This window comes from Sceloporus undulatus, chromosome 3, assembly GCF_019175285.1.
Source record: "Sceloporus undulatus isolate JIND9_A2432 ecotype Alabama chromosome 3, SceUnd_v1.1, whole genome shotgun sequence".
In the NCBI taxonomy this organism is placed as follows: Eukaryota; Metazoa; Chordata; class Lepidosauria; order Squamata; family Phrynosomatidae; genus Sceloporus; species Sceloporus undulatus.
In genome coordinates, this window is record NC_056524.1 from 227,798,265 (window position 1) to 227,824,084 (window position 25,820).

The window sequence follows — 25,820 nt, forward strand, 5'->3', positions numbered from 1 at the left end:
CTTCTTGGGTAATCGTTATGAGCTCATTCTTCTATGCGGGGAGTGTATTTTTCGTTCACTGGTACAATGGGGCTGTTGTACATGCAGAAATTCCCGCATGAATCACTTTAATTGTCATGACTGCATGCTTATGGATTTCTGTGAACTGTAGTTTTGTGAGACATTTGTTTCCCTGTCAAAGAGCTATGTTGCCATAGCAAACTATATTCCCACAATCCAAAGTTATAGACCATGGCAGTTAAGTAGTGTCAACTGGATTTTTCTGCAGTGCAGCATAAAGCCTGGATACCGCCAAGACTATGTAGCATAAATGTTAGTTCTGATTGGGTTTCACGTTTATTACTCTTCTTACACCACTTTCTATATGTTCATCAGCATAGTTGTGTTTGAAATGAAGTGATCCCAGACTGGGAAATCAAAGAAATGTGGGATGAAAACGATGTCAAGACCAAAGGGAAAAAAAGCAATTGACAAACAACGAATAACCCTGAGCCAGAAAACTATCTCAGAATTAAAGGAATAGAGGCTGATGGTAATAATAGAAGCCAAGAAGGTGGGGAGGTGCTATTTTATGAAGCAAGAGGTAGAAGCCAACCAGTCTCCAGATGTGAAAAAACTGCAAAATCAGGCACACCAATAAGGATTTTTAAAGATGTGGAGCGCTCACAGAGTGGCAAGCAAGTAATGAGCTTTGCCTACTTGTACATTCAGTTTTTATTTTACATTGCTTATTTATGAATGAAGGAATAAATAATTCACAGCCTTGTTTCTCTAAGGAACTTTAGTGTTGGGAGAGGAACAACCATATTGTGTCTAATACTTGTGCGAACATCACAAAAACTTTGTTCAATTTTTTGGTCCTGGAGCGGGTAGTCCTTGTCATCCACCATCATCCACCCTCCCCAAATAATTGATATTATTAGTAAAATTATTCTCCTTCAACTGGACATAAGTCCGGGCAACAGTAATGGAATAATTAGCCCTGATTGTATTTTAATTAGATAAACAATGAATATTGTATTTTCAATGTAATTTTTTATGTTTTTAGATTATTTTACCTGTTTATAAATTCTATTGTATTTTTAATGTTTTTATCAGTGAGCCTTGGCTCTCTTCTGGGAGAAAGGCTGCATATATATATATATATATATATATAATTTGTTTATTTATATACCGCTATTCACAAGATATAGGGTGAACAGCAAGTAGCTAATTGCAAGTAAGCTATTTGCCCCCAACAGTCTGGGTATTCATTTAGCGACCTCAGAAGGATGCAAGTCTGAGTGAGCTTGGCCTTTTGCTGGTCTGAACTCGCAACCTTGTGGTTTTTGAGTGAATGTGCAGTACAGGCATTTAACAACTGCAGCACCAGGGCCTCCATTATATATTATATATTATTATTATACACAAAATATGGGAGCTTTCCTGTGTGGAATCTTAGGATAAGCCCGAGTCACTGACAGACAACCTCCTCTTCCATTTCTGAGTGATACAATCACCCTAAAGCAGGTAGGCAACCCTTTTGAGCTGGGCGCGCTGCTGTCCCTCAGACAAACTGGGGGGCCGAAGCCCAAAAATAAATAATTAAATAATTTTTTTAAAAAAAAATTAAATAAATAAATAAAACCAGGACAACGTAGGCAAAAATTTCAAATGGAGGGCACTTTTTATAAAATGGAGGACACGCGAAAAATTGTTGATTTTTTTAAAAATGTTAAGATTAAATGCATGTTTCTGAGGCTTCTATAGACAACAGCCCCACCTGCCCCTCGCGTGAGACGCCAAAGGGCCCCGGCGGTTAATTGGCGGCAGGAACGGGCTGGGGCCGGTCCCCAAGGCCTCGCCGGGCCCGCCCGGCCCGCGGGCCGCAGGTTGCCTACCCATGCCCTAAAGACTGGCTATATTCTGTCATCCACACACCGTGCAAAGTACTTATTTGTCAGTGACTTCCATGACCCACCTTGATTAACTGGGGTTACAAAAACAGCCCTAGTGCGAATAGGACAATCAGCATGTACATTAGCATTATAGCATTGGTTATATGATGTCAGTATCCAGTTGGAGGAGAGTTGCACAACTACTGTATAACCACGAGGTTGTATATTTTGCCAAATGTGATGTAGGATCTTGGTCATACATAACAATAAATAATTAATTGTGTCTCATGTTCAGAGAAAAAAATGGGATACACTAAATTAAATCAATAAATGGCCAAATAAACTTGTTCAGCTTCAGAATTTGTAAAAGCCTTCATAATTTGTTTGCACCCTTTGTGGGTTTGAAGTTCTTTCGTAAATACCACATTTGGAGATCAGGGCAAGTCACCATGCTCTCGGCCTCAGGGAAGTTAATGGAATGTTCTCTGAACATATTTCCAGAAAACCCATTGATTAGCCTTATGGTTACCAGGTCAAAAAAAAAAACTGAGGGCAACAAACACAAACTAATAAATAAATGGTTAATGGTAACCATCTGTCTATCATTACTGAGCTGCTCTTGAGGATAAAGCACTTCATATCTACATGGCAATTGTTCTTTTATTTGTAGCTTTTAATTTGCTAGCTTTTGCTTCATGTTCAAATTGTTCCTGACAGTGACTTTTGACTTCATTCTGTCTGATTCCATGCATTACAAGTGAGTGGGTGGTTTTTCCCCCCCTCTTGTAATAAATGCTTTAGGATTAATGGGCACAACTTGGAAAGCCATGCATTAAACAAGGTACATAGTAGGAGCCAAAATGTCATATGTCGAGCTATTTACTATAATTGTTAATTGATCTGGTAACTAGAGCAGAGTGGACTAAGCACAAAATAGTATAAGCCACGTTTACAGGATTCTTGTTCCTGGACAATAGTATTCACTCAGCTATGTTTCTGCAGTTGTGTAACATCTGCCCTAAAATGAACCAAGGGCCTTTCACCCTGTTACAAGATTGGACTGTCGTCCAATTTAACTGCCCTGTTTCATCACATAGAATCCTGGGATTTGCGTTTGGGAGGAGATTTTAGATTTTTTTCCAGCCATGAACTCTCATGCCTTACCAAACTACAAGCCCAGGATCCATACGGTTCGCTATTAGCAGGTTAAAATGCAACCATAGTTTTATTTGTGAAGCATGAAAGAATTCCAGGTCCTGAAACTGTTTTTGTAACCTGAAATGCATTATAATTATCAAAATTAATTTTTGATCTTAAAGTCAAACTATAACAAAAAGGAGGTTGTCTTCTTCTGTAGAAAATATTTATTTCAAATTTGAAGAAAAGAGATTCTGCCTAAACATTAGGATGGCTGTTTGTTACTGTAAGACCATTGGATGTGGAATAGATGCCTTGGAATGTAGTGGACTTTCCATCTTTCAAGATCTTTCGTTGGATGGGGATTTTTTTTTTGGGATGTTTTAGTGTTGTGTATTTATGTTGGTAGAGAGATGAAATAGATGGCTCTTCTGGCCCCTTCATCTCTATGGTTCTATGGAATGTCTGGCCATAATCTGTAGAAATCACTTAATCAGGGTTAAGAAATGCACCATCCCTGAATTTATGGAGTTAGTGATTTTAGCGGCCAAAATGTATTGTTTTGGGATTGAAAAGTATTCATTTTCTGGTAATTGTTTGTAAATCATTGATACAATCTAGGTATCCAATAATCGTGTTGAAAAAATAAAAAGAAACTGTTGTTCTGTCCCTGCAGCTTTTTAATTCACCTGAATGTGCCCATTGACCATTACTCAAAGCAAGATGCATTCCATATCCATTAACTTCATTGTATGAAAGTGAGTCTGAGTTTCCCAACCCATTCATCTGTCTATGATCTCTCTCCAAGCAATCGTTAAAGTGTATAATGTATGTTATGTTGTAGATTAATTACTTTTAGTAGGAGGAAATTTCCTGGTTTAACACTCAACTAATTATATATTATTAATATATTATTTTCCAAAAAAAATTGGTTAAGATAGTCTTTTGATTTGATGGTGGCTGTGGTTTTGTTTTGCTTTGTTTTCACAAAGTTCTCATTTGCTATTTTGGTTTCCTTTTAGTCAGATCAACCCCAAATCTCTTCAAAAATTATAAAGCTTGATTGTTTAATTTTTCTGTTCTAAATTAAAATAAATTCTGATGCATGCTGCAAAGTTAAGTTTTGTAAGCAATGTATATCATAGTTAATTTAAATGACTTTATTAAAAGCGAGCTTTAGGTTAATTACACAAATGATAATAGCATAATGGACCTTAAGTGTAATAGACGAGCCACATTCTGCCTAGAATTCATGTAACAAAAGTAGGCTAGCTTACCAACAGTTTAAGAATTAAAGACAGTACTGTCAACATTGCTAGTCATAAATAAATCAGCATCTATGAATTCTTATTAGTTATGACATCTATTTTCCCTTTTTTCTAATGGGGGTGTGAAGTCACCCAGCCCAGATTTGCTCAATATTTCCATGGCAGCCTTGCAGCCTTACCATCCGTCCAGGAAAATTGAGAGCCAGAAAAGTGATATCCTGTTTGCAGGCCGCAAGGAAGGTCTGGATATTAACTCCCTGGAGAGCCTTGGCCAAGGAATAATAGGTGAGAGTTGGCCAGCATTATCTTTGATAACATTTAAAGTTGATTTTGAAGTGTAGAGCAAGAGATAAAGTACAAATGTACTCCAGGAGCATTCTTAATGGCTTAAAGTCATGCAAGCAGGAAAAGCAGAACAGAAGAGAAGCTGTTGTGACAAGAATATTTCCATTATTTTCAATATAATGCGAAAATTAGGTGTCACAGGGTTTCACAGCTTTAGCATTTCAGTATCTCCTACCAGTAGTGTATTTGCAGTCCAATTTTAAAAAATAGCTAAATTGCCCAGGATACTTCTCCCCCACTCCCGCACTGAATTTAACCGACGTCACTCCCGCTTGATTACTATCCAGAGAGGGAACAAATATTGCTGATTGTTCCCAGGTAAACAAATGACAAGGGAGCATTGGGTGGTATTTTTTAGGGGTATGGTTTTCAAAATCCACTGCAATACCACTGGAATTCCCAATCCCTGACAGTTTTCCTACTCCTGAAACCGGAAAGATAGCATCTATTGTATTAAGAACCAAACAACAACAACAACAACAACAACAAAAACATTGATGTGATGTGATGATGATGATGATGATGATGATGATGATGTGATGATTTATTTATAGCCAGGCCCAATAACGAAGGATCCGGGCGGGTTACAACAATAAAATACATCCATTACAATAGAGTTAAAATCAAACCCTTGGACCTCCCCCCCCCCCCCATACCCAGTACTAAAACAGAATTAAACAATAATAATATAAAAGACTTAAAAATAAAAGCATTTTTAAAAAAGGCAGAAAAGAAATAGGCAGGGAAGAATAGACAAATGATGGGGCCATATCTCTATATTTGGGGAGGGTAACAATGATAACTACAAAGCAAACCAGTGATGCACACTTTTTCATGCTCCATGATACAGGTACAGATATAAATGAATCGAAGAAAGTATCAGCAAGCACCCAGTGTTCCTGAGGGTTCTTTCATTTATTCATTCCTATTATTGCCACAGAGAGCCAGTGATGTAATGATTTGGTGTTGGACTATGACCAGAGAGAGCAGAGTTTGGAACCCATGCATAGCCAAGGTCACCCCTGGGTTGTCCTGGCAGTCACACTCTCTAAAAGAAATTATTAATTATTATTATTTTATTAATATTCATTATTATTAAGCTTTATTATATGCGCGTAAATTTACACAGCACGTTACATACGATCTTTTAATTAGACCGTTCCCTGCCCTCAGGCTTCAGTCTAAGAAGACAAAACAAAAGGAAGGGAATGGTGTGGGGAAGGGGATGAGGTCCTGGAGTTCATCTCTCCCTCTGAGCCTTGACCAAGGCCAGATGGACAGATGGAGGGCCTCTGTTTCTGGATAGGGCCGATGGCTTGGGGAGGCCTGATGGCATTGGCCCAACCCCTCTTCCCCTCCGATGCCGGATGGATGGATTGGATGCCTTCTGGGAAGGGCTCACGTTCCTTTAGGAGGGCCTCATGGATTGGTTACCTTTCTCTCTTAGAGGCAGGATGGAGAAATGCAATAACACACCTCCTCTGATAAATCTTGCTGGGTCTCCATACGTCATACAAACAGTACCACAACACATTCATTCCCCTATTCATAAGAAATGACAATAAATGCTCTACTCTTTACGACACCTCAAGATTTTTCATGTTTTTGTTGCAACATGTGTCTTCCTGTCCCACCCCACAAATTGGAAAAACATCTGCCAACATTTTCGTTTAATTTGTGGTTAGTGTCTGCATATTTGAATAGGAGGCCTATTGATAAACAATATGAATTCAGTCAGATTAAATATACTTAATGTGAGAACAGTTGTAACCATAGAAAAACATTAGCCTGAGGACCAGTCGGCAAGAAGCACCGTCATGGGGCCAATTAGTAGGGTTAGAGAGCACACAGTACCGCACGTCCCTAACCTACTACATGTGACACCGCCATGATATGCAGCCCTGCCACATGGAGTGCATATCAATGGCGTGTCCTGTGCGTGCGTCCAATGATGTGTTGCCAAGGACCTGTCACTGCAGCCACTGGAGGGCTGCTATTGACACCTTACCAGTTCCATGGAAAGGCGTCCATTTTGGAGCTCCTTTTTGGTGCATGCATTGTTGACGTTTTGCCAACCGCACAGCAGAACCAGCATGCAGAGGAGAAAGGAACCCCTTTCCCTGCCCTCTCTCTGTAGGCCTGGGATGCCAGGGGCAGTAAGCCCCAAGACATCCCTTTTCCAGGTCATGGGAAGTGCATTTGGCTTCTGCCTCATGCCGGGAAAATGCAGATTGGGGCCGCCAGCTGCTGGTGAAGTTGCCTTGCTCCAATCCAGCACGAAAAGGGGCAGCTGCAGGCCACCCCTTTGGGGCTTGTCTGTACAGTCATTATGTCTACTGAAACCACTGTCCATGAATTCTGTTATACACAAACTATGTCTGATATGATCACCGCCTAGAAACTGAATATTATTTGCGTTATATGTCTTCAAGTCATTTCTGATTTATTGTGACCCTAATGACAAACACATGATGGGGTGTTTTCGCAAGATTTGTTTCAGAGGTTTCCATTGCCTTTCCAAGGTGTGTTAGCAGCTGTGACTTGCCCAGTTGGTTCATGCTGGTCTCTGCAGTCATTGTTAACACCCAAACCACTATGCTGCACTGGCTGTCATACTTGTAGACTGATAATAAACAGAACAAAATTTAAAATGGATAAGCTATTTGAAATTTAGAAGATTTATTATGTCAGTGATCAAACCTGTATGATATTTTTATTGTGCTTTTACATTATAATGGTATACACTGTTAATTGTTTCTTAAATTTTTTCCTTCAAGTGATATTACTAACAAAGACTATACATAACAATTAAAAAAAAACATTTTTCAACAAAAATAAGTCTTAGGAAGCCTAACTTGAGAAAATATGCAAAAATTATGTTAGTTATTTAAACCACTTTTTTATTCTCCTGTATTGCTGCTCTGTTGAACTCTGATCGATAGAAAACAGCTTCTTACTATAATGCTTTATCTGAAGCTGACAATTCTTTGAAGCCTGGGTAAGGAATGCAAAATTTCTTGCTCTTCAGTTTTGCCTCCAGCAGCTGATCTAGTACAGAAAAGTGGTGGCTGTCTCTGGGAACTAGCTGGGGTGGGGAACTGAATCCAAGAGTTAATTTTCAGTCTCTCGAACACTTTCAATCTCTGATCTACAAGCTTGCATGGTGCAAATTTTCTTCTTTCATTTTTGTCTTTTAGTTATTTTGAGAGTCCGTGGAACAGCAGGAGCAAAAATGAAAAAAAAAGCTGTCAAGAGGTCTCCCAAAGTATTTCCTAGTTGGCCTGAACGTGGCATATTGATGAAAAGAACCACATTTGGCCCTAGAGTTGAACAGGGATTCACAATGACAGATCGTGCTGGCTTTCAAAACATATGTACACAAATTGTCCTGTATATAAATATGTATGTGCTTGTGTCTATACATAGAATCATAGAATTGTAGAGTTGGAAGAGACCACAGGGGCATCCAGTCCAACCACCTGCCCTGCAGGAAATCACAATCAAAGCATCCCCGACAGTGGCCATCCAGCCTCTGTTTGAGAACTCTAAGGAAGGAGACTCCACTACACTCAAGGAAGTGTGTTCCATGTCGAACAGCCCTTACTGTCAGGAGTCTCCTTAGCTTTTTCATTGAAAAGTTAAAATTAAGATTCAGTCATTGCATTAGGGTGCCCGTTTGCTTTCCTTATAAAAAAACCACTTAACTAAATTCCATTAGGCAATATTCTGTTGCAATTTTTGTCAAATCATTAGCAAGTATATAAAAACCTTCCAAACTATGTTACATTATATCTGTTTTCACAAATATAAACATAAACGATGGTCTAACAATGTATACAAATCATGGAATCACCGAATCTTAGAGTTGGAAGGGACCACAAGGATCCTACTAGGATATGCAGTCCAAATCACTCCTGAAAGATGCTCGTCATTTTAATATGCCAAAGCAGGACAGTCCACTAAAGTTCAAGGCAGTCGTTCCCATGTCAAACAGTTCTCATAGTAAAGAGATGCCTAATGTTTAGATGAATCTCTTGTCTTGTAATTTGAATCTACTGATTGTCTTCTAGGTCCAAAACACACTGCTGTTTGAGTCTGCTTAACTGCCGTGGCTCAGGCTCGGGAAATCCTGGGAATTGTAGTTTATGTGGCATCACAAAGCTCTCTGAAGGAAGGCTAAATGTCTCACAAAAACACGTTCCCAAATTCCTCGCATTTGTTTGTTTGAAGCAGTTTCAAATACGATTATTTCTGCAGTGTGTTTTAGACCCTAGTTTATGGAAATCCGAAATAAAATTGTGCATCTTTTAAAGAACCCCTCAGATACTTAAAGATGGCTATCATGTCACCTCTCAGTTTTCTCTTCTCCAAGGTAATATAACTACAGTTGTCCCTCCATATTCGCTAGGGTTAGGGAACAAGACCCCCTTGAATATGGAAAAACTGATAATAACAAAACACTGTTTTTTACCTGAGAGAACACCTCTCTAGGAATCTCCAGGTTCTCCAGTGCAACTTTGTGGTTCAATGTCACCATACACTGATCCTAGCATTGCACCGGAGTAGCTACAAATGTCTTTCAGTGCCACTTTTGTTAAGTTGACCACAGAGTTGCCACTGGAGGCCTAGACAGTCCTAGAGCAGAACCTATGAAATCCGTGTGAATAATCAAATTCGCAAATATCAAAGCAGCAAATAGGAGGGATGACCTGTAGTTCCTGAAGCCATTACTCAAAAGGTTGCTTTCAGACCTTTGCTAACTGGCCACCTCTGCTGGACATGTTCCAGCTTGTCAATATCCTTCTTCAGCTGTGGTGCCCGGAATTGGTACAGTATTCCAGGGGAAGTTTGCAAATTTTCAATCTGCAAAATTGATAAACATGCCTTCTACTTCATCATCTCCGTCATTTACATGATTTTAAGACCGGGCAGGATAGAACCTGAAGCATTCACTTCTACCCCCAGTAAGAGAACATGTTTACGTGCTCTCTATTTGGTTTTGTTTTTCAGTTGTTATAAATTAACTAACAGTAGATTGTCCGCACATAATCATAATTCACTGGTCATTAAAATCATGGGGGATCTTGGCAAAAGCCTTGCTGATAGCAATATGTTTAATAGCAACTTCACTCCTCTGATCTACCAAGATTGTAATTCTATCAAAAACCCAGATAAGAATAGTTTGCATGACTTGTTTTGAGGATCTAGTAATCACAGCATTCCCATCTAATTGTTCAAAATAACTGTTCCATGATCTGTTGAGTTCAACATCAGGCTGACTGGCTGGTAGTTGATTTGGATCCTCTTTTTTGCTCTTTGTGAAGATGGTGATGTTTTTGCCTTCTTCCATTTTCTGGGACTTCTCTTATCATTCCAAGACTCTCCAAGATTATGACAGTGGCTTTGCGGGATAACATCTGCAAGTTTCTTTGTACTCTTAGAAGCAGTTCCTCTGTCTGCAAACCTGAATTCATTTACAGTAGCTAACATTTTACTTTGCTGTTTTTGCCTATTCTTGGCTGCACGCCGTTTTTCCCAATTAGATACTGTTCCCTTTCACCATCTTCTCTACACAGTGTGCCTACCATTCCTTTTTTCTTTCCAAATATAGTCAAAATATTGATTTTTTAAGATTTAGCTTTTTTACTTCCCCTATAAATACCGTACTGTTAAGGGGCTTTTTGTTTTATTCTCTTTGCTAATTTATTGATCTCTTTTCTTCCATTTCTTATTATATGTCTCTTTTAAAGCTCATATCCATGAAGCTCTTGTATATTCTTCCTGGTTTCTTTAGACACCTCCTGTCTTTCTTCCCCATTGAAATTGGTTTGACACCCATTGCTCTGTTTCTCTCACAAGGATCGCCTACTAACAAACATGTTCTCTTCTTCTTGGAACTGATTGGACCATTTATGCTAGATCTTTAAAAGACCCTCATCTCTGTGCTTGTAAAAGCAAGGCTGTTGTCTGTTTCCCATGCCTCCATAATTGCTGACAGGCAAGAAACTTCAAATTGATTCTGTAGCTCCAATTGCAACAAGGAGTAGTGATAGTTCTGTTCTTTCTTTGTGTGTACATTCTTCAAGCATACGCCTCTCTCTTTGAGAATTGTCCCCTTCCTAGAGACATTCCCCCCATATGTTGCCCTTTCAGAAGAGCCTTGCTGCACACTTCAAAAAAGCTTCTCCTTCTTGATCAAATTGATGTGCAGATAAAAAGTGACCTGATATGAGACATGAAAAGTTATACCTTTCAGTTATACTAGCTCAGTGTGTTCACTCCCCTCAAGCATTGGAATAGCACTTCTTGGAAATTTGATTTTCATTCTCTTTAAAGGAAATATGTAAGCATTATGAGTACACGGAGGAAATTTATATAAAAAACCTACCTTAATACATAGGTGCATCCTGGTGGGCTGAATGAGGACATTCCCCCTAATAAGAATTATGTTTCCCCAGATGAAATTTCCTTCGTCCCAAATTTTTTAGGCATTGTGTGAAAACTGTCACACTAAAAACTCTTATATTACAGTTTTTGCATTCCCTTGGTAAGTTGGAACTGCAGTTTTATGTTCTGCAATGCAGAGATTGGGGAGTGAAGGAAGATACCGCAGACAGAAACAGTTTCTGGGTGTTGAGACATCCAACAGAGATAATTATGCATATATGGTAGTAAAATGTTATTTTCTAAGCCAAGTGAGTTTAACCACAAGGTGATTCATATTGAGTGCAAGATAAAATAGGGACAGAGAACGCACTCTATAATATTAATATATAGATCTATTATATATGGAGGGATATGTTTAATAGTGACCAACAAAGCAAACAACACTTGGGTAGTAATTAGAGGTGTAAAAATCATTTCATTTATTCTTACCAAAAACACAGAAGAACATCAAAAGGGATTACTTGACTGAGTGAGATTACAAGAGATTCTGTACATTTTTCTATTTTTTGACATTTCAGGACTTTTTGAAAAAAATGTTTATGGAAAAAATTGGTTTCGTACACAAAAGCCGTAATTTACATACATAAATACAATGTGTTTGCCCTGTTGATTCTTTCCAGCTTATCTCTCTTAGATATCCTTCTGTTTGATGATGATTGTTTTGAGATCTGAAACATCTCAAACTAAAATAACTAAAAAAAATTGCCAAACAAATCTTGTTAATATTTAAGATGCCATTTTTTTTTTTCTGTAAAAGACTAGCTTATCTTCCTTCCTAAAAGCCATAGAAAGCGACCTATAGTTCAGGTCTTTGTGAAGATATAAAGCCTTACTACAACTATGCTATTTATGCCACCTTTCTTTTAGCAGAGATTGCCTGCCCTGCTCATAAGCCTTATTAATACAGTAAGTTTGAGTTAATCAGAGCACCACATGGTGCCTAGCTGGAATTTGTGAGGGGTTTTTTCAACTTTGGGCAGGAGAATGATGAAGTTACTGCCTAAAGATCTTTGTGACTTTCTGCAAAGATACAGAGTTGTCTTTGTCTAAAAGACCCTCTAGGCATGTCCCTGCATTAACGGTGGCTGACGTCCTCTTCCATGTTTAGCACACATTTAACTCTACTTCTGTACAGACAAAATGCTTTAGAGCAGAGTGGACAATTGCACCGATGGGACTGACAGTTATGCATCCTGGTGTACCAGAAATGATTATGAGTCTCTTCCAGCCACTGGTTTGTGTGTTTTTTAATTCCATCTAATCCATCTGTTTTTAGTGATAGGAAAATCTAGGTGGGTGAGTGGATAAAAATGCACGTTGTGCTAGTTTGGGGTTGTTTGAGAATGAAGTCCTTTATTTGGGTGGGTTGCTTTCAGAGACCACGTGTAGTTCATGAGCTGACTTTTCCCAACTCAGGTCTTATTGCCAGGCCAGTATCCTGTTGCAATGATCTGGATTTATTGCACATTCCATTATTATGTATGGAGCCCTTGGTGGCGCAGTGGTTAATGCCTGTACTGCACCATTCACTCAAGACCACAAGGTTGCGGTTCAAGACCAGCAAAGGCCCAAGCTTGACTAGGCTTGCATCCTTCGAGGAGAGAGCTAAAATGAGTACCCAGCTGTTGGGGCAAATTAGCTTACTTGTAATTAGCTCTCTTGTTTCACCGCTATGATCTTTGGAATAGCGGTATATAAATAAACAAATATAATTAAAATATATTATAGTTGTCTGAAATTTCACTATTTACAGTAAGCATCAAATAACATTAATTTAAACAGGATATTTTTGTTGATTCCTATAAAGTCCTGCAATATATAAATTCACTATAAATTGTGATATCAAAAGCTAATAGTTAAATATTAAAGGAGATTCACGTTTTCCACTGACTTTATTTTACTGTACAGTAGCTACCACAATCACTAAAATGTGTGGTATACTAATGCCTGAAGTTACTGTATCTAAAGGTTTTTTAGTACAAAACAAGCATTCAGCTAATGAAATTATTGTTTTTCTTTCTTTTTCAGAGATCTAACCCAGTCTCTCAGAAATGTATTTAGACGCTGTATTCTAAATTTCTAATGAATCAGCCTATATTGTTCCCTAATACTATTAATTATATCTCTCCTCTCCCACTCCTCCAGTATCACTTTACTCTTCCCAGTCAGTGCTTGTTATAGAAGGGTGGATGGACATTGAGATATAAATCAAGCTCTCCGGAAGGTTTCTTATATCAACTCAAGCAAGTTTCCAAACCTCAGGCATTCGGCGGCTTTAAAGTCTCCTCAGGAGTCCAGTAAGTTAAATTCGTTAAGCTTTATTAACCACAGCAGTATGCCAGAAATTTCATTTCAAGAACTTTAACTTTGGGGGAATGCAATAAGTATGCAGATAAAAACATTATCAATAAAAGTTGACCTTTAATGAATTGGGCAATGGCATAAGAATTACATTTCTTTTCAAATGAGATAATTTAACTATTGAGTCATTTCCTAATTCCTCTATCCCCAGTAACTTTCAGATAGACTTCTGGATGTTGCATGAATGGTCTCCTGATGCCTTCCGTATAAAATGGAGATAGGTTCTTGATGCACATTTACACAAGATAGCTATATCAACCATTAAGCATCATTTGGGAGTACCTAATATAAATGGCATAAACACTTAGAAGCCATTCAATCAGGTTTAAGCATTGGTGGTTTGTTATTGTTATTTAAGAGTTTCGATGCTATGTGTGCATTGACCTTTCTATGGTTGCTCTGCCAATGATATGCTCTACTATATAGTAATTTGAAAATTGTGTTTTACGTTCACATGAACGGACATGAGACATGAGGCAAACATGAACAATCAAAATATAGACACACTAGAATGTATAACACTGGTATAAACCATGTTCTTTAGACCATGTGTTTCTTGCAAAGAAGGATTACACTAAAACGTCTCCATGAGTTAATGTATTTTTTTCAGATGTTTTGGTGAAGATGTCTGCATGTATCCCAGATATAGATGCCTATTTAATGGTGTTTCAGGCCAAGGAGCCAAGATCACATAAGTGGATGGTCATTTTGCAAGACCAGCTGCAGAGTTTTGAACATGAAAAGGGTGTGATTCTTTTACCAGCTATCCGGATGTCCCATGTCACTACAATGGAACATCCTCCTGACTTAAAGGAATTATGGACAGAGGTTTGTAGTTTTTTTTCAGATTATTTGTCAATGACAATAGACCAATGCCAGGTAGAAGTAAAAGGATGGTACCTGTGAGAGCAACACTCTATCACGAATGATCAGTTCTCATATGTTGTTAGTGTTTAGCGTTATTAGATTTCAAATAGGATGATGAAGTTAGAGCTTTTTGTTGTGACTGAAGCATTTTATTTATTTAATTCTTATCTTGCCTTTCTCCTAGTGGTCAGTGTGGTTCAGTTATAGACTAAATAAATGCATATATATATTATATATATATATATTTTATATTTATTACGCATTTAAAATACAATTTAGTTAAATTTTAGTATTAAAATTTATTTTAAACTGTTTCAAAGAAAAAAAAAACCCAGCACACCCCATTAAAAACCCTTGTTTACAACTAATTAAAAATTGAAGGTTTATCTAAATAAAAAGGTCTTTGCCTGGTGGTGAAAAAGAGAAGAGGCCAGCCAACTCTTTTATTTGAAAGAGTTGAAAGCAAGAACAGAGAAGCCTCTCTCCTGTACATTTGTTGGCTGTAGGATTCAGAAGATCTTAGAACATGGGTAGGATTGTATAATGAGATACAGTTTTTCAAATTGTCTGGGTATAAGACTATAACTGGCACTGTTAATTGTTCCTGGAAAAGGATGAGTAGTCAGTGGAGCTCTTTCGGTACAGGAGTTATATGTTCCTGTAACCAGCTCCAATGGGCACTCTGGCTACAACATTTAATGAAATTTCTGAACAGTTTTCAGAGGTAATACACTGTAAAGGTTGTTGTTGTTATGTGCCTTCAAGTTGTTTCTGACTTATGGTGATCTTATCAGGAGGTTTTCTTGGCAAGATTTGTTCAAAGGAGGTTTGCCCTTGCCTTTTTCTCAGGCTGAGAGCATGTGACTTGCCAAGGTCACTCAGTGGGTTTCATGGTTGGACCAGGAATTGAATCCTGGTCTGGTAATCCAGAAAAGTAATGTGTCACTATAGCCAGAGCTGGTGTCTCAAAGAACTGGCACAGTAGCTTTAACTGAGACCCCAAGCCATCACTGAAGCCTGGACCTTCAGGCTCAGGATTGAGTCCAGGTGTATGGATGAGCTATGTGCCTCGGATTTCAAAGAGAAATTCCTTGACTTGACTTTTAAGTGACCAGGAGCATCTCTGTCTTGTCTGGATTAAACTTTACTTTGACCATCCCCTAATCTATAACTGACCTCAGACATTGGTTTAGTAACAAAACATCTTCTTTGGAATTTAGTGGAAATATATTGTTGAGTGGCATACAGACACAGTGAACCCAAAACTGTGGCAATCCCTTTGCTATATGTTCTTTCCATTTATAATTTTACAGCACATTTTAAAAATCTCCCTAAAGAGTGGATGTCCTCAAGTCATTTGAATACCTTATCATTTTCCCATAATGCCTGGTTTCCACCAGCATGATGCACTATGAATTGGTTAAGAGTAAGTTTAACATTGCACAGGAGCAGCCATTACTGTTGTGCTTTGAAGTTTGGTCTCAAAACCCATGAGAGGAGCAAAATATAGAGATGTGTTGCCAATGCCATCTTGTTGCCCATACAGAGAAAGCACAATAACCCTAATAAGTCACCTATGTATTTCCTAGACTTCTTTTCTTGGATGGTGATAGCAAGCCTAGCCAAGTAGTCTAATAACAACCTAGGATTAGCCAATAACCTCTTAATAGCCATTTTATAAAAAGATGTCCTTCATAATTGGCCAGAGGATTTATATTGTTTCTTCCATGTTATGTCTTTCTGTATTTGGATATCACATTGCTATTTTGATCTTTTAATGGGGTACAGTATATGGAAGAGGAAAGAGAACAATGGTTGAGCAACCTGATTAATCAGCATGGTGAAGCATTAATCTCTAAAATAGTATGTTGTTGAGGAGACATGGGGAGAGGAGCCCACTTTGGGGTACCAACAACACTTATTAGCTTTGAACTCATGACAGCCTAAAGAGTTTCCCCTGTACATAAAACAGTATGCACATTTAAGAGCTCTTAGCATTTAAGACTGATCCAGTTCTTGAAGTGAAAGTGCAGTAACCCAGATAAAATGAGTAGCATAATGTACATTTCTGACCTTCACCTCTTGTAAATAATAGGAACCTTAGGCCTCAGGCAGATGGGGCAAAAGGAGTGGTCTGAGGCTGCTCCTGTCCCAGTTGCTGTGGGACCTTGGCAGCCACATGTGCCAGGTCCCAATCCAGGCCACCACCACAGTCCTGAACCAGCCGCCAAAAAGGAGCAGTTTTTGGCCTGGCTCTTCTAGGATGGGGCTGGCTCAGAGTAGCTTCTGGCCACATTTGGGATGTGCATTGTGTAAATGCCACACATCCAATGTGACCCAGCGGCAGCCCTTTTGGCCCATCTGTTTAGGGCCTTACTGGAACAGCAGACCTGGTTTAATTAATTATGTATAGATAAGACTCTGAAAGAATAAGACTGTGGCCCTTAATTTCACCCATCTACAGTGTCTGTATACCTTCATTCTGAGGATATGGAGCCAACTTTGGCTAGAAAAGGTACGATTTTTAAACATATGAAGGGAGAAAGGTGGTGGGTCCATAGTAAAAGAATTTTCTATAGAGAATATAGCAATAGAAATAGCAAGTACTTTTCTATACTGCTTATCAGTGAATTAGCACTCCCAAAGCTGTTAGTGAAGGGATTCAGGCAGCCTTCCTACCACTTCAGCTCTGTCCTTCATTCCTTTCAGGAGGTGAAGGGAGCCTATTAAACTGCATATTTTCATTTTATCTTCCAATCTGTTTAGAATTCATTGAGGAAAAAGGATGATAAAGAATAGCTACGAGTTTTTGTTTTGTTTCCAAGTGAGAAAGGATGTCTGAACACCACACTGTACCTGCAGGGTTATTTTATTCATGAAAGCGAATGAAACTAATCCCTCTTTACTAGGGATGGAAATAATGTTTAAAAATATTTCTAAAATGGTTGAAAAACATATTTCTTAAACACCGAGAAACCTTAATGAGAAGAATCATAGAGTGACAAGAATCTTAATAGTTTGGGAACATTTTCTATGTAGGAAACAGCATTTTTCTGTACAGAAAATTATTATAATTTCTGAGCCAAAAAAAAAAAAAAAAAGAAAGAAAGAAAAAAAAGAATCTTGTTTCCTGCATGTAAAATAACATTTTCTCATCAAACAATCATGTGTGGATTTTGACAGAATAAGTCTCAAATCACAATGATTTTGTACACTTTCTTTTAGCAGGGAGAAAATTGGTAAAATTACTGATAGCTTACTTTGTAAAGAAAATCAAGTATTGCATCCTTACTGTTCACCCTTAGAAATAGAAGGGAAATGTATAAGGATAATCAAAATAGTACAGTAAAAGAACAGAGATCATGAAACTCTAATATAAAGAAAGAAGGCAATGGAAGAAATAATGTCAACATATTAAAATTATTTTGAGCCAATGTTGAAACTACTGCATACTTGTCAGCTACACCTGAGCTGGTATGATATGCCATAATTTGGACATGACAACTGGGAAAAAAAAAACTTTCTCCTGGGATGACCTCTTATGTACTCAAAATTTCTTGGGAAGGAACCTGTGCTGATAATTGCAAGTCACAGACATGCTACTTTAGAGAGAGGCACTCCTGAAGATATCTGAGTGCTTAGGCTTTTAGAAATAGCTACCAAGTTCTTTTATTGGGGCTTTGAAAGAAGAGTGTAAAAGAGAGCAGGCAGAGCAGTTACAAGTATATACTTGCTATCTCCAGGACTGTCTTTGTTCATTTTCAGACCCTTGTTGCCAATGTAAGAATTACAGTTTCCATGCAGAGGATGCTGAGAAGCTTTTCTCTGTGCTTGGATTGTATACATATTCAGTTACATGAACAATATCCTCCAGCAATCATACCATATGTAGCATCTGTATACTAATAGCATCACTGCTGCCAAAGATATTCAGCATTGGCTTCCAGACATTGTATGGCATTCCAACTACAGAATCATAAGGAGTTTTTAAATGTTGTGCTCAAAGCACAAGAACCATGATAATGAAGATTTTTCCTCCCAGTAAACTGAATGTGGGGTGACAACATTTAATCCTGCATATAGTAACTGTGGAATGAGTTTTCTACAACAGAAATATGTTATTTTTTATAAATAAATTTTAAAGCATCCCTTGAGAGAGAGGGAGAGAGATACAGAGAAAGTCAGTTTTGCAGCCCATTTAATGCAAAACAAACTAAAAGATGTAACACAAAATATACATAGTTTTTCTTCAGTGACAAGGCAATTGTTATTCATAATGAAGAAGAGTGAATTTTAATCTCAGCTTTTACATGCTGGTCATTAATGGTCATGGAGTTCCACAAACAGATGGTACCAGATCCCTTCTCATTCTTTAAGTCAGGCTGGGACTAAGAACCACATTCAGGCATGTAAGGATATTCAGGGGCCACACTTTTAAAATTTTTTGATGCTTATCTTTTCAGGAAGGAGGCATGGGAGTGTTTGGAGGGAAGCATGTCTATTGGAGCAGGTTGAGCAAAAGAGAATTTTAAACAGGGATTCAAACAAGAGAGATGGCAAAGGGTGGGAGTGTTTGGCAGAACTGTCAAGATTGCTGCTGGGAAATGATGAAGGATGGGCAGCAAGGAAGTTAAGCAGAATTTAATTTACAGTGAGATGGTGGGAACAGGGGATGGGAAGTATGAGAGCAACTTGGTTTTTATGTTGAACAGAGGACTGCTTAGACAAGAGTGCAGGACGTGATGCTGGCTATTTTAAGTCTCAAATCTCTCAGCTTTTTCAGGAGGCACTCCAGAGTCTCAGGGGGCCACACTTTTGGGTATGGCAAGCTTTACTTTGCCCATCCCTGCTTTAAGTTGTAAAATAACTAAGAGAGGTACTGTCATAGAGATGGTTCTTTGCTCTTCTTACAGTTCTTTATATTTTGCAGTAGTACAATTTTCTATAACTTAGGCTCCATCCACACTGCAGAAATAATCTGGTTTGACACCACTTCAACTGCCATGGCTCAATGCTATGGAATTCTGAGAATTGTAGTTATACACTGGTGCCAAAATGACCACAGTTACCAAAATTATATAGTATTGAGCTATGGCAGTTAAAGTGGTGTCAAACTGAATTATCTCTGGAGCACAGATGCAATGTAAGTTATAGTAAATTCTATGACCATGTTTTGTAAAGAATTGTAGCTAGAGCAATACCTGCCTCTATGACAGTACCTCTCCTCATTCCTTTGTTACTGTCAGTATACATTGACAAGTGAAGAGCAAAATTAGCAATATCTACATATGTTTCCATAGTTAAATTTCAATTTTGATTTTCTAAGATGCTTTCCAGGTCCTATGCTATGACTTAGTGCAGCTTATAATTGCTGTAAATTTTTTGGACATGGTCAACTTGTTGTTGTAGTTAAAACTGTTAGAAATAACAGCAGAAAATGCTGTTTTTTGTGCAGAAAAGGCAGTAATTGGGAATTATTCTGCATAAAATTTACACATTGTTGATTTGCATAGAAAACAGCATTTTTGTGCAGGAATTAATATTTCTGGGTTGAAATATTTTTCATGAAGAAAATGCTTTGTTGTTGTTGTTGTTTGGCCCAAAACAACAACAACATAAGTCTTGAGTTGTGTAATAAAAACTGTGTAATGTTTTAAGAATATTGCAGTGGGAAGAAATTGCTGAAATTACTTGTTGGTATTTTCAAGAATAAACATAGTGAACAATTGCATCCCTTTTCTTTTGTGGCTTTCTTTTTCTATGTCCAGTCCATAAACCTCTTATGTTAGAAGAGATGCACCATAACCTGGATTTTTGTGACATTTTGGTAATTGGGGAAGAATTAGACCCCAAGCAAGAGTGTTTGGAACTGGATCGGAAGGAACTTCAAGGCAAACACTTAGATGCTACAAACTCCACAGCAGGCTATTCAATATATGGTATGAGTGCTTTTTGATCTTCTTGGCATTTCTGTATATATTTTCTATGTGTGTTTCTATGTATGTTCTTACCTTTGGAGCCATAATTTGTGTGTAAAGAAAAAATGGTGCCCATTAGCATAGCAAAACCTGTAAAGGAATTGCATGTGAGTGAGCTTCAAATGAACTTCGTCAATATTCTGTGAAGACTATGGAACATGCTTTTTTTTTGGGGGGGGGGGGGGGGGACCTATTTTTCTTTGACTAGAAATGCGCAATTTATTGCTGATTTTCAAAAGCACACAAGTCAATTTCTAAAATCGATGTAGGTTTAAACATGTGTAGAAACCGAATTGACATTTTCTGTGTCTTTTTCTATTGTGTTAAATTGCTTAAAATTTTAATGTAGTTATTTATTTTTATAAGATATAAAGAAGTACATCATTGTGCAACTATATGTAAACAAACAGTTGAGTTTCTTGTGAAACTATCCTTATTGAATGAATGTCAGATTGGTATGTCTGTTTATTGCCACTACAGTTTTCAAACATATGCATGTGTCCAGGCTTACTGTGTTCTGAACAGCAAGGTTTTAATATCATGTTTAATATTTATGTTCACTTCATTTACCATGAATCCATCACATTCTTCTTGCATGAAGGTTGCCCTTCCACTGTATTTTTTCTTAGCCTCACTGGTATTATGTCTCTTCCGTAGGTGTTGACACAATGAAAAACTATGAACAGGTTTTGCAAAAGGTTCACTATCGCAACTGGCACACATCTTCCATCTTTGATAGGAAGTTTAGAATCAAATGTTCAGAACTGAATGGGCGTTATACCAGCAATGAATTTAATTTAGAAGTAAGTTATGTTTAATAACCTTGTTGACATCCTTTCATATGTTCTTAAATATTTCATATATTTATATAGTTCATACATATGTATAGCTGGTGCTTGCAATCATGCATCTGTTTTATGTTAATGTCATATAGATCAACATTAGCTGGATAATGATTTCTAAAATTATAGCTCATAGATTCAGTCATGGGGCTGATGGTCCCATGTCAGTGGGGTGATAAATCCACTCTGGGTTTTAGTCCAGATTTTAAAGACTATGTCCAATATACTGAATCCAAAATTGGTTCATTACGGTGGCTTCACTGGGGCGGGGGGAGATGCAGGGTGTGTAAACAGCACTGGGCGACACCCACAAGAGGGGTGACACCCAATTGGGCCTTCTGTCCTGAACACATGTGCATCCTTGCTAGCTGCTCTGGCTTTGGGCTTGCTCCCAGGGAGAAAGCCCAGAACCAGAGGAACATGAGGGGTGTGTGCTGCAACAAACCCTGGAGGGCCAGCATGCTCTTTTGGCCACAGCCAATATCTCCTCCGGCAGCCCCCCATGCACCAAGTGACATCTGGCATGGGGACTCCACTGGTTCATTACATTGTATGGCTTTTTAAAACCAAAGTCAAATCAATTGTCTCATTGACTTTGGAACCACCAGCCTCCACAGGATCCAGATATTACACTGCAAAGAAAGAGGAACAATTATCCAATTTCTTCCTCCTCTACTTTGTGTAAATCTCTCTAGTATAAAGATGGTCTGGATTGCACAAAGTGGCATTTTCATAATAACTGAGAAACATATTGAACAAGAGGTTGAAACAGGATGTGTTTTACTAGTTGTGTTTGTACCAGGGGGGAGAGAGATCTAGAGCACGCTTTGCTTTGAAGAGTATATATATTTTTAATCAGCTCTTTTTAGGACTTACTTTTTATACATGTCAAGTATATAACTATGTGCAGAAAACACAGTGTAAATTGTGTCTTTAGTTAATGAGGTGGAGCATAGCTGGGGCCTTTATGAAATGCTGCAGATATTTCTAAAGTCATGAGCCATCAAGCTTTGCAAAGCAGAATCCTTCTGTCCTTTTATTCTTGCATACAGTTTTGTTTTGAACACCTTGCTCAACTCCAGCAGTGGCTACAAGGTTATATTTTTCCTTATAAATTGAATGTCACACTGACAAAAGTGAGCCTTCATTGCATTATGAGCTGAAAATGTTTTCTACTGCATAAGAAAACACAGCATGTGAAAAGCTCCCTGTTTTGTTCCAACTATTAACCATGAACCTGACCACCTTCCATGCTAATTAACCTCTACTGCATTTGAATCCAGAATGCAGGCTATTAATGAAATCAATGGAAATAGTAGAAATATAATGTGATCAAAAGCACAGACAGGAAAAATCCATAGATACTTTTATGCAACCTAGTGCCTTTATTTTTGATGTTTGCACTGTATCTATCATTCTGTGAAATCTGGTCCTTTTCCACACCACCACAAGATCAAGTTAAGTGGATTCATTTTAAAACCCAAATGTATTATTGGACTCTTAGTTCATATTGAAATAAGCAGTGTCTCAGCAGGTTACAACATGTACGCCATTTGCCCTCAACAAGCTGGGTACTCATTTTAGCAACCTCTGAAAGGATGGAAGGCTACGTCAACCTTAGAGTCCCTCAGGATCTGCCTCACAACATTGTGGCCACAGTACTGGCATTTAAGCACTGCACCACCAGAGCAACGTCTAGGCTGCATCAATAGGAGTAAAGTGCTAGACTGAGGGAAAGTAATAGTGCCACTCTGTTTTGCTTTCATCAGGACCTTACCAGGAATACTGTGTCCAGTTGGGGGCACCATAATTCAAGAAGGATGTTGTCAAGCTGGAATGTGTCCAAAGGAGGGTGATCTGAATGATAAATGGTCTGGAATCCATGTCCTATGAGGAATGGCTTAGGGATATGTTTAGCCTGGAGAAGGGAAGGCTAAGAGAGGACATGATAGCCATGTTTAAATTTTTGAAAGTATGTCAAACAGCTTCAAACTGCTTCATTTATATACCGCTTCAGACTGAACTAACAGTGTCTAAGTGATTTACAGCTGTAAGCTAATTGCCCCCAACAATCTGGGTACTCATTTTGGTGACCTTGGAAGGATGCAAGCCTGAGTCAAGCTTGGGCTCTTTCACTGGCATTGAACTCGCAACCTTTGCTTTAAGTGGTTTAAGTATTATGTTGGACCATGGCTGTCTCACTTGTATTAAAATTCTTAAGAATAAGTTGCTATATCCTATGAGAATGTGAAACTGGATAATATATGAATTGTACAGCCAGATTGGTCACCAGTGCATCCAGGTTTGACCATATAACACCTATTCTGAAAGATCTCCACTGGCTGCCTATTCGCTTCCGAGCGCAATACAAGGTGTTGGTTATTACCTATAAAGCCCTATATGGCTTGGGCCCGAGTTACTTGAGGGACCGCATCTCCCCATATAATCCGCCCCACACACTCAGGACGTCCAGGAAGAACTTGTTGGAAATTCCATCTTCCAAACATGTTTTACATCCCAGATGGCCTATTCAGTGGCGGCCCCACAAATTTGGAATGGTCTCCTCGAGGAGCTTCGTCTTGTGACCTCCCTGGTAACATTTAAAAAGAGGCTCAAAATGTTCCTCTTTTGTCAAGCCTTCCCCCCTGTAAAATGAAGCTGTGTATTCCCGTTCCCATTGATTCTCTGCCTTACCGTGTTGAATGACTGTGTTCAGACTTTGTATAATTTGTATTAGTGGATTTTATTTTTAGTGGATTTTTTTATCTATTTTTATGAGATTGTTTTAAACGGTTTTTTATTGATCTGTAAACCACTTTGATCTATGGAAAAGCGGTATAAATAAAAATTTTATTATTATTATTATTATTATTATTATTATTTATTATATGGTTTTTGAGTGAGTGCTGCAGTACAGTACACTGCACCACCAGGGCTCACATTGAAAACAGGGAAGTTATTTTCTGGTGTGGCTCACTCCAGTCTACCAGCTGCTGATGAGCAGCACAACAGATTCTGGATAAAAAGCTGCTTGGTGTGTGTCTGTGATTATGTGGCCTTCAGAGGGGCTGTTCACCGAGGCATAGCTGTTCACTCAGCAGCCATGCCAGACTGTGAACAGAAGTTATCCCCCCCCCCCCAGGAGCAGTTTGCTGCTGAGTGTGGTGCTGTTGTGGTCTCCCAACATCCATTCGGGTTGGCATAGCTATTGGGGCATGAGAGAATTGGAGGTGATATGCTTCTTACTCACCTAGTAGCTGTGCCGTTCCAAAGGGTGTACTACACCACCAGTTACATACCCCCCAGGGTGTCACCGGGGCAGGCTGCATTCCCAATACACCCTCCCCAGTGCTATATCTGACTGAATTTCTGTTTCAAATTTTTCCAATTGTCTTTACCCGAAGAAGTGAAATGGATGAAACAGCCATGATGTGAACTTTTGTACTAGAATTCACATGCAGGGTTCTTCGGAATGTCAAATCATCTGTAATATTAACTGCCTTTTCTTTTTCCCCCAAGGTTAATATTCTGCATAACTCCAACACTAATATCATGGAATGTAAATAATATGGTAAACAGCCACAGTTTCTCCAGTCTATCCATCACCCAGAGGAAAGCATAACCAATATTCATGGCTCAGGATTACCGCATTAAAAAGGAGAGTTGCTTTGCTGGATCAGACCAAATGAGCATAGGCGAGAGAAGAGGTTCTTTTCTGGCACGGGCCAATCAAATGTCATCAGATTTTACTGGCAGGGTGCCTAGCTGAATGCTTTTACCTGTATATGTTTCATGTCTCCATATGCATGTGCATTAAAATTGGGAAACATTCCCGAGAGGTGGTTGGTGAATCCCATGTCAATTGGGGTAGTGAATCCATTTCATGTTTAATTCCAGGCTTTAAAGCAATTATTCAGTGTCCTGAATCTTATTCTCAAAATATATTCCTTTAACTTGTCCAAAACCTGCAGGGGATTCATGCCCCACTGACATTGGAACCACCATACACCAATGCAACTCCAGAGTGCTGTGTAGTGAAGTGCATATAACCTCTAGTGAGCCGTGAAGCAAGGCAAAAGATGGTGGAAGTTGCAGTCCAATGATTTTTGTGATCCATATCTCCATGATATATATGGAGCTATCATGAGTAATAGTGATTAATGGAGCCATTTTTCATCACTCATGTTAATGTGCTCTAAGAAGTATGAGTAACAGAGGTCTCTCTTCAGGTGAGTAGGAAAACAGCACTGACATCCTTGCCTTGCTTTTTCCCATAGTAACAGTGGTAGCTGGTGGGTCCAGTGTAAGTGGGGGAATGGATATGCTTCAAGTTTCAGTCCACCTTTAAAGAATCAGTCAAGATAATGAATTCTATTTTCAAATAGGTTAGCACTTTAAAGAGTTCTTTGAAACTTGAAGTAAAGTCCCACAGTATTTTCTCTCTCTCATTCACAATGTAACCCAGCAGCCACCACTGCATGGGAACGTGGGCCATTCCCTGGAAATAATAATAATAATAATAATAATAATAATAATAATTTGTTTTATTTATTTACCGCTATTCCAAAGATCATAGCTGAACAGCAAGTAAGCTAATTAGCAAGTAAGCTAATTTGCCCCCAACAGTCTGGGTACTAATTTTAGCGACCTCGGAAGGATGCAAGCCTGAGTCGATCTTGGGCCCTTTGTGCTGGTCTT

General features: G+C 38.5%; 1 protein-coding gene across 1 annotated transcript in view; it reads left to right on the top strand.

Annotated features, from left to right (window-relative positions):
* Positions 1-24,762, top strand: part of CLSTN2 (calsyntenin 2) — a 492,893-nt gene extending 468,131 nt beyond the window's left edge. The window contains exons 13-15 of the mRNA XM_042456041.1: positions 20,071-20,241; positions 20,938-21,083; positions 24,642-24,762. Coding sequence (XP_042311975.1) covers positions 20,071-20,241; positions 20,938-21,083; positions 24,642-24,689 — 365 coding nt within the window. The 3' untranslated portion in view covers positions 24,690-24,762. The remainder of the gene's footprint in view (positions 1-20,070; positions 20,242-20,937; positions 21,084-24,641) is intronic.
* The last annotated feature ends 1,058 nt before the right edge of the window (positions 24,763-25,820 follow it).